At 40.1% G+C, this 12,894-nt stretch overlaps 2 protein-coding genes across 7 annotated transcripts in view; one reads left to right on the forward strand and one right to left on the reverse strand.

Annotated features, from left to right (window-relative positions):
* LOC133636401 (kelch-like protein 7) overlaps positions 1-2,694 on the reverse strand; it is a 22,400-nt gene extending 19,706 nt beyond the window's left edge. The window contains exons 1-2 of the mRNA XM_062030393.1: positions 2,593-2,694; positions 2,433-2,535 (exon numbers count right to left, since the gene is read on the reverse strand). Of these exons, the coding sequence (XP_061886377.1) occupies positions 2,433-2,535; positions 2,593-2,694 (205 nt within the window). The remainder of the gene's footprint in view (positions 1-2,432; positions 2,536-2,592) is intronic.
* Positions 1-12,894, forward strand: part of si:ch73-345f18.3 (uncharacterized) — a 23,463-nt gene extending 10,569 nt beyond the window's left edge. For 2 of the 6 annotated variants that reach the window (XM_062029465.1, XM_062029464.1), the window contains 5 exons: positions 2,605-2,728; positions 5,155-5,358; positions 6,368-6,446; positions 11,517-11,735; positions 11,811-12,894. In XM_062029465.1, the coding sequence (XP_061885449.1) occupies positions 5,314-5,358; positions 6,368-6,446; positions 11,517-11,735; positions 11,811-12,199 (732 nt within the window). In that variant the 5' untranslated portion in view covers positions 2,605-2,728; positions 5,155-5,313 and the 3' untranslated portion in view covers positions 12,200-12,894. The remainder of the gene's footprint in view (positions 1-2,604; positions 2,729-5,154; positions 5,359-6,367; positions 6,447-11,516; positions 11,736-11,810) is intronic. The other 4 variants (XM_062029461.1, XM_062029462.1, XM_062029466.1 and 1 more) reach the window with 2 other exon arrangements.

Here is a 12,894-nt window from a genome sequence, read left to right on the forward strand (position 1 = left end):
AATTCGGTCGGTACCTCTAAAAGTACAGAATTTGGTACCCATCTCTACTTGAAAGTGTTGAAATTCAATTGTATTGTAGTCAGCTGGAGGCGTGTCTTAATGAAATCAAACAATGGATGTCTGCTAACTTTTTGCAACTCAACGCTAAGAAAACGGAAATGCTGATTATCGGTCCTGCTAGACACCAACATCTATTTAATAATACCACCTTAACATTTGACAACCAAACAATTACACAAGGCGACTCGGTAAAGAATCTGGGTATTATCTTCGACCCAACTCTCTCGTTTGAGTCACATATTAAGAGTGTTACTAAAACGGCCTTCTTTCATCTCCGTAATATCGCTAAAATTCGTTCCATCTTGTCCACTAGCGACGCTGAGATCATTATTCATGCGTTCGTTACGTCTCGTCTCGATTACTGTAACGTATTATTTTCGGGCCTCCCTATGTCTAGCATTAAAAGATTACAGTTGGTACAAAATGCGGCTGCAAGGCTTTTGACAAAAACAAGAAAGTTTGATCATATTACGCCTATACTGGCTCACCTGCACTGGCTTCCTGTGCACTTAAGATGCGACTTTAAGGTTTTACTACTTACGTATAAAATACTACACGGTTTAGCTCCAGCCTATCTCGCCGATTGTATTGTACCATATGTCCCGACAAGAAATCTGCATTCAAAGAACTCCGGCTTATTAGTGATTCCCAGAGCCAAAAAAAAGTCTGCGGGCTATAGAGCGTTTTCTATTCGGGCTCCAGTACTCTGGAATGCCCTCCCGGTAACAGTTAGAGATGCTACCTCAGTAGAAGCATTTAAGTCCCATCTTAAAACTCATTTGTATAATCTAGCCTTTAAATAGACCCCCCTTTTTTAGACCAGTTGATCTGCCGTTTCTTTTCTTCTCTCCTCTTCTCCCCTGTCCCTTGCGAGGGGGAGTTGCATAGGTCCGGTGGCCATGGATGAAGTGCTGGCTGTCCAGAGTCGGGACCCCGGGTGGACCACTAGCCTGTGCATCGGTTGGGGACATCTCTGCGCTGCTGACCCGTCTCCGCTTGGGATGGTTTCCTGTTGGCCCCGCTGTGGACTGGACTCTCGCTGATGTGTTGGATCCACTGTGGACTGGACTTTCACAATGTTATGTCAGACCCACTCGACATCCATTGCTTTCGGTCTCCCCTAGAGGGGGGGGGTTACCCACATATGCGGTCCTCTCCAAGGTTTCTCATAGTCATTCACCGACGTCCCACTGGGGTGAGTTTTTCCTTGCCCGTATGTGGGCTCTGTACCGAGGATGTCGTTGTGGCTTGTACAGCCCTTTGAGACACTTGTGATTTAGGGCTATATAAATAAACATTGATTGATTGATTGATTGATTGAATTAGGCCTATTTTGAAACTATGTACTGCAGCTTGAAACAGCTGGACATAACTTTATTGATTACTGGGAAATACATACATGAATCCAATTTTTCTAAGTCAACGGCTGTATGCCCGAGATGCAGGACTCCCAGGAACTAGGTGGTACAGTAAACAAGAAAAGGACATGGCCGTATAAAGAGAGAGTATGGACGACTAAAGAACAGGTGCCATATTGGGTACCCAGGACGTGTACGGCTGTGCGCAGACGCATGCTGTGTCTACTGAACCCTTCAATTAAAATAAAGGTCCAATGATTAAGGGCAGTGCACGCATGGCGTCAGCTCAAAATTGGTACTCAACATGGCGCCATGTAGTCCTGTGAGGGTTTTTGACCGATCATGTAGGAGATGGTCTGAAACCGAGTTGCCCATACTCTCTCTGTATACGGCTCTAGTAAAGGATATTTAGGTCTCTTCGGGGTGTCATCTTTATCAAACACACCAATTGTTATGAAAGTCTTACCTGTTGCTTCATAAGCTCCACCCACATCCTATGAGACAGCCTAGAATCCTTCAAAGTGTATCATTGCCCATCGGTCCAGTATCTGTGATTTAAATTTGGGCTCTTTTGGTCAAGGTCTCTAGGAGGAGTTTGTCAAAAGATAACCTATGGTTTTCACCTAAATTGGTCTTTCCGAACCAAAATGGTCGACTTCTTGTTTGATTTTTAGATTTTGGGTTCCTGAGACTTTGTCCGTCCGGTCATTAAGACGTCTCCACTGGAGTTTTGGCACTTGGGACCGCTAAAGTTTCAAATTTGTCACTCGGGCTTGATGTGCTTGGTGAGTTAACACCGGGGATTTGTAATAATAATAATAATAAGCATTGCGGTTTTACGATCACTTGGTACTCAGGCACTAAATATCCAAAACAAAAACCAGATCATTGCACATTGTCCAGTTTATAAATGTACTTATCTGTATTATACACTACGGTAAAGACAGTGTCCTTAGTATTTAGTCAGTAACAAGAAGGTCAAGTGTCAAAGTGCATGCATGTGTGAAAACTTACGGGTGAACATGATGTTGAAGAATTGGCTAGTAGCTGCCAGCACTACTTTGTGGGCAGGAAAATGTTTCCCTTTTACCACAAGTACTACATCACAGTAACTGCCCTGCAACTAAAACATAAATGCATGTGTCAATACTGCAATACTGTAGCCTTTCCCCACCTGCTTTCTTAGGCTGTCCATGGCTCCCATTGTCCTGCTCAAGAGTTTGGAATTTTCGCAGACACAATCATTCCTCCTCTTCTTCTGGGAGCTTGGAGCCATTTCTGGGGAAGACAACAGTTGTCCTATCGATCAGGTAAATGGATCATTCTCAAAAGAACTGACTCAAACAAGTTGCTTACACTTCTCAGAGACACCACCAACCAGTGGGTATAGAAGGTGGATAATTTGGTACTTACAAACATTACAGAAGTCAGAAAACATCAGCCATGCACACAACCACCAGCTATACCCAGAGAGACCATCCCAGGTGTACGCCAAGATAGAGCGCCTCTTAGACCCATTATTTGCAGCATTACTTCTGATACTTACAATATTGCTCAGTATGTGGCCAATATCTTAGCATCTTTGGTCGGCAAAACGCCACATCATTGTCCAAAATCCCATGGACTTTGTGGAAAAGATCAGAGACCTGAAACTAGACAGCAAAGAAACCAGGGTTTCATTTGATGTCCCCTCCGTGTTTACCTGTACTCCGACCCAGGATTCGGTACAAACTGTGAGACAACGATTACTGCTTGATCACCAGAATCTCGACGAGATCTGAACAATCTAAATCTATGAGCGTGAAGTGATGAAGCCTGCTCAGATGAGGGGCATAACTTCTTCTAAGACAAACTGAACGGTCTAGTTGCGATCGATTGAATGTCCTGAGAGTACAATGACCGGGATGAATGAGAACTTTGATCGACATGCTTGATTACACCCTGCAGGACAGATTTGCTGAAACTTTGCCTAAACACCACATACTTTCAATTCATGAAAAAACATTTACAGACAAAAACATGGTTGTTTTAAGGCTTCATCCGTATCATAGAGGACACGGAAAAGTTAACTCTTAGCTCTTTCCTGGGAAAAGCACAAAGTCATTGGTAGAGATAGATGGATGGTTACTTAATCCTCCACTTCTGCCGGAGCATAGGGTTTCTCCAGCAGGCTTGGTTTTATGTTTCCCTCTTTATTTGTTCCCACATCATGCCAATCTCCTAATGTTTTTCTGTGACACTTCTCCCTCACAATTGCTTTGGGTCGTCCTCTTTTCCTTTTCCCCCTGAAGGTTCCACTCCAGGGCCTTCCATGTGGTGTTTGTCATTGTTTTTCCTAGAGTGTGCCCGATCCACCGCCATTTCCTCCGCCTGATAGTCACTTGGACCCTCTCCCGTTCTCTGTACTGCAACAGGTTGTCATTATCTACTACATTGGACCAAAAAATATCTGAAATATATCCGAAACTGCGATAGATAAGCGAAATGTATGTAGCTCTCCAGACGCTTGAACTTTTCTACACCTTCCTCTGACCAGTAGTGGTGACAATACTGCACAAATAGGTCAAGGTAGTTACTGGTTCTAAACATTGACCTTTGCACATTATCCTGTATTTTTCTAATTTCTTTGGTCTTCGTTCACTTTCACTCCAACTTTGGAAGCTTCAACCCGCAGTGATTCAAACTTCTGCCAGTAATGTGAAGCCACTTGAGGGTTTCCAGGTTCCTGATAGTTTGTGGTTAGCGCCTTGCATGGCAACTCCCGCCATTAGTGTGGGAATGTGTGTGTGAATGGGTGACTCTGATGCGTAATGCAAAGCGATTTGGGTATCATTTCCGGTATTAATGGAATCTACTGTCGATGCGAGAGGTGAGTAGGCAGTCAAGTCATTTGCCGAGGTGGGTCTTCAGGTGAGAATGAAGACCCATTCGGTGATCTGTATGCCTGACCAGCACATGAGTTTTTAAAGTGATAAAGGTGCGCAGACCATTCTCCACCCTCTTAATGTCCAAAAGGTGCACAAACTACCACATGTAATACGGCCCCGGCAGGTGCAGCTTTGTTGTTTGGAGTATCCGTCTCCTAGGAAGACTTCTGGCCAAGGTTGTTCAGCACTTCCTGCTCTGCGAGATGACATCAAATGGCTCACCTCAGTCAGCACCCTTTCATTCCAGGTAGAGTAACCCTGTCCTCCACCTTGAGCCAGCCCACTTTAGAGAAGTGGGTAGGAGTGAGGTGGGATCTGGGGTGGAGGTCTAGAAGTAACCTGACCAGCTTGTTCTGAGATGTTTGGAGTTTAGATTTGAGGGTTTTGGAGGGTGCTAGGGTACCAGGAGGTGCATGCGTAATCGAAAAAGGGTTGAACGAGAGTTCCCGCCAGAATCCTCATGGTGCTTTTGTTGACCAGAGAGGAGATTCTGTAGAGAAATCTCGTTCGTTGGTAAACCTTTCTGATTACCTATATGTAACTATATGAGCAACAACAAAAACATTTGTGCCATGAAACACTGCAGATGACTGAAAAATATCATTCAGATGCCGCTAGTATGGATCCGATACTGACGCTGCCAATTGGTATCGGGGGTATCGGTATTAGGGTTGAGCCCCCCCCATTCTAAACCGCTTACAATTAAAGTCTTTTAGTTTGGGTGTTGTGAGGTAGAAAACATCACTTTGTATGGTTTATGGCACCAAGCAGGAGTTACTGCTTAATTATTGCCTTTCTCCTCCACCCAGCTTGCGTGCACGCCTGACCTGGCACGGTCATAAAAAAAGATAACAGGAAGAAATGCTTTCATGAGTGGCATGACGCTGACGTCATTTGGGAATGTGGACTCCATTGTGCGAAATAACTGAACCGAGGAAAGACTTTGGGAGACGTCAGATTTGCAGAAAATGCTGCGTTGTCTGTGCGGTTGCTGCCTTTCCAAGGAAAACGAGGTACGTGCTCAATCCCACGCTTGTGTGTTACTGGTAAAACACTTTTTTGGTGAGCTTTCGGGGAAATTGTTTTACTTTTAGCATTGTTTACTTGCAGCTGAGATAGGCTCCAGCGATCCTGAAAGGGACAAGTGGTAGAAAATGGATGGATGGAAGTGTGTATATAATAATAGTACATTATATTAGGGATGTCCGATAATATCGGCCTGCCGATATTATCGGCCGATAAATGCGTTAAAATGTAATATCAGAAATTATCGGTATCGTTTTTTTTATTATCTGTATCGTTTTTTTTTTGTTTGTTTTTGTTTGTTTTTTGTTTTTTTTAAATTAAATCAACATAAAAAACACAAGATACACTTACAATTAGTGCACCAACCCAAAAAACCTCCTTCCCCCATTTACACTCATTCACACAAAAGGGTTGTTTCTTTCTGTTATTAATATTCTGGTTCCTACATTATATATCAATATATATCAATACGGTCTGCAGGGATACAGTCCGTAAGCACACATGATTGTGCGTGCTGCTGGTCCACTAATAATACTAACCTTTAACAGTTAATGTTACTCATTTTCATTAATTACTAGTTTCTATGTAACTGTTTTTATATTGTTTTACTTTCTTTTTTCTTCAAGAAAATGTTTTTAATTTATTTATCTTATTTTATTTTATAATTTTTTTTAAAAAGTACCTTATCTTCACCATACCTGGTTGTCCAAATTAGACATAATAATGTGTTAATTCCACGACTGTATATATCGGTTGATATCGGTATCGGTTGATATCGGTATCGGTAATTAAAGAGTTGGACAATATCGGATATCGGCAAAAAGCCATTATCGGACATCCCTACATTATATATTATGTTTTTTTTCTCTGATATGAAGCCGATCACAATGGGTAAACTTTAAAAGGAGGTGTGAAAGATGTCACATTTAGACACATTAAGAGTTATAGCTTTGTTATGATATTGTATGTACGTAAAGTGGACATTTGCATTATTAGAGGCAGCCTCTCCTGCAGACCCGCCCACCTCAGCCAAATGGAGCCGAATCTGCCAGGAAAACAAGAGCAGTAACCTCTGGTAGGACACATCACTCACAAATGGTTGGTCGGGGTTATAAACAGTTTATTTTTGAAGATAACATGCAAATACTAGCATGGTTATTTTTTTCTTCCTTCTTCCTTATTTGCCCTTTAGCTTCTTCTATGTATTTTGGTGCCCTTTAGGGTTGTCCCGATACCAATATTTTGGTACCGGTACCAAAATGTATTTCGATACTTTTCTAAATAAAGGGGACCACAAAAAAGTCATTATTGGCTTTATTTTGACAAAAAATCTTAGGGTCATTAAACATCTTTATTATTGCAATTCAGTCCTTAAATAAAATAGTGAACATACTAGACAACTTGTCTTTTAGTAGTAAGTAAACAAACAAAGACTCCTAATTAGTCTGCTGACGTATGCAGTAACATATTGTGACATTTATAGACCTATTATTTTGTCTACATTATGAGGGACAAACTGTAAAAATGTATTATTTATCTACTTGTTCATTTACTATTAATATCTGCTTACTTTCTGTTTGAACATGTTCTATCTGCACTTCTGTTAAAATGTAATAATCACTTATTCTTCTCTTCTGTCATATTTTACATTAGTTTTGGATGATACCACATATTTAGGTATCGAGCCGATATCAAGTAGTTACAGGATCATACATTGGTCATATTCAAAGTCCTCATGTGTCCAGGGACGTATTTACTGAGTTTATAAACATAATATTAATTTTTTAAAAAGGAAAAAAGATTTTGTGATGCTAAAAAATATCGATGTAATTAGGGATGTCCGATAATGGCTTTTTGCCGATATCCGATATGCCAATATTGTCCAACTCTTTAATTACCGATACCGATATCAACCGATACCGATATCAACCGATATATACAGTCGTGGAATTAACACATTATTATGCCTAATTTGGACAACCAGGTATGGTGAAGATAAGGTACTTTTTTAAAAAATTAATCAAATAAAATAAGATAAATAAATTAAAAACATTTTCTTGAATAAAAAAGTAAGTAAAACAATATAAAAACAGTTACATAGAAACTAGTTATTAATGAAAATTTGTAAAATTAACTGTTAAAGGTTAGTATTATTAGTGGACCAGCAGCACGCACAATCATGTGTGCTTACGGACTGTATCCCTTGCAGACTGTATTGATATATATTGATATATAATGTAGGAACCAGAATATTGATAACAGAAAGAAATGGGGGGAGGGAGGTTTTTTGGGTTGGTTCACTAATTGTAAGTGTATCTTGTGTTTTTTATGTTGATTTAATAAATAAAAAAAAACGATACAGATAATTAAAAAAAAACGATACCGATAATTTCCGATATTACATTTTAACGCATTTATCGGCCGATAATATCGGCAGGCTGATATCGGACATCCCTAATTTACACACCAATGCCTGAGAAGGAGCAGGATGAAGAAAAATCTTATGTTTTCCTGCCCCCTTCAACATAATATGTAGTCTTACTTAATGATATCATATAAACCAACAATTACATCCAAATACAACAAAAACAAACAAAAAAACACAAGAAGTGCAAAACTCTTGTACTTGGTATCATTACAGTGGATGTCAGGTGTAGATCCACCCATGGTGTTTGTTTACATTGTGACGCCGGTGAGCTATTGTATCCTCCTACGGTGTGTAGTGAAGCATGTTTAGCTATTCCTCGTCCTGCAGTGATAATGATACTTGTAAGAAACTCACTTTTTTTTTCGCCATGGAGGCGAGGATTAGTGATTTAGAAGTAGAAGTGTTATAACTTCACCTTTATCTTTACTTTTTAAGCTAAAATGCGTCCATTCTCTATTTTCTCTCTACGCACTGTGTCTGCTTGTAAGTACTCTGTGTGCGTGCGCTGCCGAACATGCTCCTCTGCTCGTAAAACCAGCAACGTCATGACGTAACGACGCGTCCGTTTAAAAAAGAAAAATAGCCCAATATGATTGATTAGTATTGCGGTACTATACTAGTATCGGTATACCGTAAAACCCTAGTGCCCTTTGATGTTTACAGTGCCGCCCCTCGCTATACGCAGATCATGCGCTGTGCATAGGGGAGAGTTTTGCATGAGCAAGTGCATGTAAAATGTCAATTAATGACAGACATGGTGCTTCATATGACTGATATTATTCACTGATAATAATAATAATAATAATAATAATAATAATAATAATAATTAGAGATGTCCGATAATATCGGCCTGCCGATATTATCGGACGATATATGCGTTAAAATGTAATATCGGAAATTATCGGTATCGTTTTTTTAATTATCTGTATCGTTTTGGTTTTTTTTTGTTTGTTTTTTGTTTTTTTTATTTTATTTATTAAATCAACATAAAAAACACAAGATACACTTACAATCAGTGCACCAACCCAAAAAACCTCCCTCCCCCATTCACACTCATTCACACAAAAGGGTTGTTTCTTTCTGTTATTAATATTCTGGTTCCTACATTATATATCAATATATATCAATACAGTCTGCAAGGGATACAGTCCGTAAGCACACATGATTGTGCGTGCTGCTGCTCCACTAATAGTACTAACCTTTAACAGTTAATTTTATTAATTTTCATTCATTACTAGTTTCTATGTAACTGTTTTTATATTGTTGTACTTTCTTTTTTATTCAAGAAAATGTTTTTAATTTATTTATCTTATTTTACTAAGGGGCGTGGTTATTTACAGCTAGAATTCACCAACTCGAGTATTTCATATATATATATATATATATATATATATATATATATATATATATATATATATATATATATATATATATATATATATATATATATATATATATATATATATATTTATTTTTTAATTTATTTATTTTATTTACATAGAAAGAAAAAAACAACAACTTGAATTTCAGTGTTCCAGTGGCTATCCATTAGATGGCAGTATTGTCCTGTTTAACTTCTCCGTTCATGATGAGTATATCATTTCGGCCGCCATGTCTGTAATTTCCTCGTTCTTCTGCTTCGTCTCCTTGTTGTGTGCGCAGTTGTGCACTCTATAAAAGCCCTAGATGTTATGACGTCTTTGGGCAGGCAAGCTGTTTATTTTGTGGGAAGGCGGACGTGAGAACAGGCTGTCTCCACTCAGTCTCAGGTCTGCATTGAGCTGGAGGGGGCGTGGCCTCCAGCTCCGGCTGAATACCGGGAGTTTGTCGGGAGAAAATCTCTGCCGGGAGGTTGTCGGGAGAGGCGCTGAATATCGGGATTCTCCCGCTAAAAACGGGAGGGTTGGCAAGTATGGTATGTGTGTGTGTGTGGGAGGGGGCGTGTCTGTGTTTACATCATGGCGGAGCCAGAAGTCGAGTTTCTTAACATGGAGATATTCTCACTACTTTTCTTTTGTCGACCACAAAGAAAAGAACATTTTATTTAAATGTAAGTTGTGTCTTGGATCAAAGATCCTATCCTAGCAATTTAAATCTGCTGAAACAGCTACAAAAGCAACATGCTTCGAGGAAGCTAGTAAAGAGTTAAAGTTAAAGTACCAATGATTGTCACACACACACTAGGTGTGGTGAAATTTGTCCTCTGCATTTGACCCATCCCCTTGATCACCCCCGGGAGAGACACACTTCACCTCCACCTCCAACAGCGGCTGGATTTTAACGAGGCACTACGCACTGAAGGTACACACACTCTGTCAATTCTCTTATATACTCTTTCATTCTAGACTTCTAGAGTGTTTGATTATCACATCACTCTAAATGTATAGACTATTAAGTTCACAAACATAAAGAGGGATGCTAGTGGGCCAGGCCAATCTTTCCTTATCTCTGAACTAAAACTGGGGAAATGCGTAGAGTGTTCTGGGCTTCAGACATGATTTTATTTCAGAATTCCTTGAGAGAAAAAACCGCCTGGTTATGTAGTGTGTGCCTTCCTTGCTTTACAGCTATGTTGTTATTATGCTGTTTGTTACTTATGTGTGTTATGTTGCAGCTATTTAAAATAGTTTTGTCAATTTGTTGTGGCCTGAAATAAATTGGCCCTTTGAAACATGTCTTTGTGTGTTGTATGTAGACCACATTGCTTAGCAGAGTTCAGTGATGCAAATGCATGTCAAGTTGATCAACACATTGTATTATTCTCCAGTGCAATAACAGTACTGAAATGAAGGCTAAAAGGGTATTAAAGGGCGCCTTAAAAAAAATTCAAAAAATATACGTTGGGAAGACTATACGCCTCGGGATCCCCCGGGAAGAGCTGGACGAAGTGGCTGGGGAGAGGGAAGTCTGGGTTTCCCTGCTTAGGCTGCTGCCCCCGCGACCCGACCTCGGATAAGCGGAAGAAGATGGATGGATGGATGGATGGATATAAGTAACTAAATAGTTACTTTTTACAGTAACGCATTACTTTTTGGTGTGAGTAACTGAATTAGTAACTGAGTTATTTTTCAAATAAAGTAACCAGTTACTGGTTTTCGGTAACTAACCCAACACTGCACATATGTTACACCGTCGGAAAGGTCTTGCTCGTGCTGACAGTGGTACTTAAAGTTGGGAACATTGTGTGTTACCATGGCAATGCTATTCACAAATAAATACAAAAATGGGCCAAGTTAATGGGTACATACCCTTTCAGTGCTTTGAGACAAACGCCAAAAAGCCCATATTATTATTGCTCATACTTCAACTTTTATTATTATAGTTCCGCACGTTTCTCTTACGATTAATACGGAACGAACCGGCCAACAAACCCCCACATATGTTACACCGTCGGAAAGGTCTCGCAGGAGCCGACAGCTGTACTTTAAGTTGGGAACATTTCATGTTACCATTGCAACGCTATTCACAATTTTAAAAAAAAGAAGAGCCAATTTATGCGGCCTTCGTGCCTTAATTTGCAAGGTCTGGTCTACACTACTGCCATCTAACGTCTTGGAATTGCAACTGCATGCAACGTCTATACAGTACAGTACATGCAAATGAGACACGGAAGTTTAAGAAAACAAACTGGTGGGTCATGTCCTGTGACGAAGACAAAATGTGGGTGACAGGGCGAGACTGGACAAAAGTTTGTGTGATTTTGTCGCACTTTCCTAGAGCCACAGGCCGCCAAGCAGACAGGCAGACTGGTAATGAGGCGGGTCTGCGTGCCAGACCTGGATCTGAGGTTTTCTGATTTGGCCGAGACCTTCAACGAGCTGCAAGGACGCTACGAGTCCATGATTGGACACATCGGAAACCTGCAGAAGAATTGCGGCTGCACTTTGAACGATGTGAACATATCCCACTGTGTGGGGAAGATATGTGAAGAACACAGTGAGTGACTTATCAGAGAGGTCACATTGTGTTGAAGTGATGTCTCACTTGTCCTTTTTGTCGCCGCTTTTTAAGGGGACAAATACACCGTCTCCTTGACGATGAAGGGCTATGACTTTTACCTTTCTGCGGCGTCCCGAGGGGGAAATAACGAGCTCTCCGTGTCTCGAGCCGTGCGATCAGCTCAAGTGGAGGTGAAGTGCCTCTCCGAGAACACCAAGGCCGCCATATCCAAGGGTACGACTCTTCAGGAGATGATTGGCTGGCTGCTCCGAAGCAAGGTACAGATGGCCGAGCAGGTGAAGAAGGTGGCGGGGACTTACCAGGAGCAAGGAAGACTCATGGAGAATCTGGAGGAGAACATGAAGGAAGTGAGTAGGGCGAAGGAGTTGTCGTTGAAATACAGACAGCATGCTGGAGAGGTCCTCTCCCAGGCAGCTCACATTGCAGGCGCTCCATTATAACTCCTCTGGCACTAACTAGTAAGGTACAAAAAATGCATTTATTTACTTTATATATGTCAAAACATTGATTTGTAGGATTGCATCATGTTTGTTAAATAAATACTTTCGAACTCAAGTATTAATACATACAATACATTTACAATACATTTGTTGATCATTTTCCTGTTGTTTTTGCACTTTCTTGAGTCAACACTAGAGGGTAGTAGACCTGCATTGACAATAGAGTCAAGTAAAATGTATAGTACTGTAATAATAAGGGTTATTTTTGGTCGGTGTACCTACCGTTCATTCTATTTCCAATTCTTAAACGCAAATCAAAAAACACATTCAGGGCCGTTTTTCGATTTTTATTATACATGGCAGATTTTTTAAAAACAAACAAAAAAAGGGTTGATTTTCATTAAAATATTGCCATAAAATTGGATTTTGTGCTGTTTTCCTTTTATGGATTTTTATTTTTCCAGATAAAAATGCGTGGTTATGTTTGATGACAAATTGAACCGGAAGCAGTATTTTAGCTTTTCCTTCGCGTTTAGCATGTTTTTAGAAGAACGGTAACATATGTGTTCAGCAGGAGTCGTTTTAGTGTCATTAAATAGTTGTCCAACTTTTGTTTCAGAAATGGAAATAGAAAAAATGGCCCGAAATTGGTTTTTGATTTGCATTTTAGAATTGGAATTAGAATGAACGCGGAC

The sequence above is a fragment of the Entelurus aequoreus genome, linkage group LG20, assembly GCF_033978785.1.
Source record: "Entelurus aequoreus isolate RoL-2023_Sb linkage group LG20, RoL_Eaeq_v1.1, whole genome shotgun sequence".
NCBI classification, from domain to species: Eukaryota; Metazoa; Chordata; class Actinopteri; order Syngnathiformes; family Syngnathidae; genus Entelurus; species Entelurus aequoreus.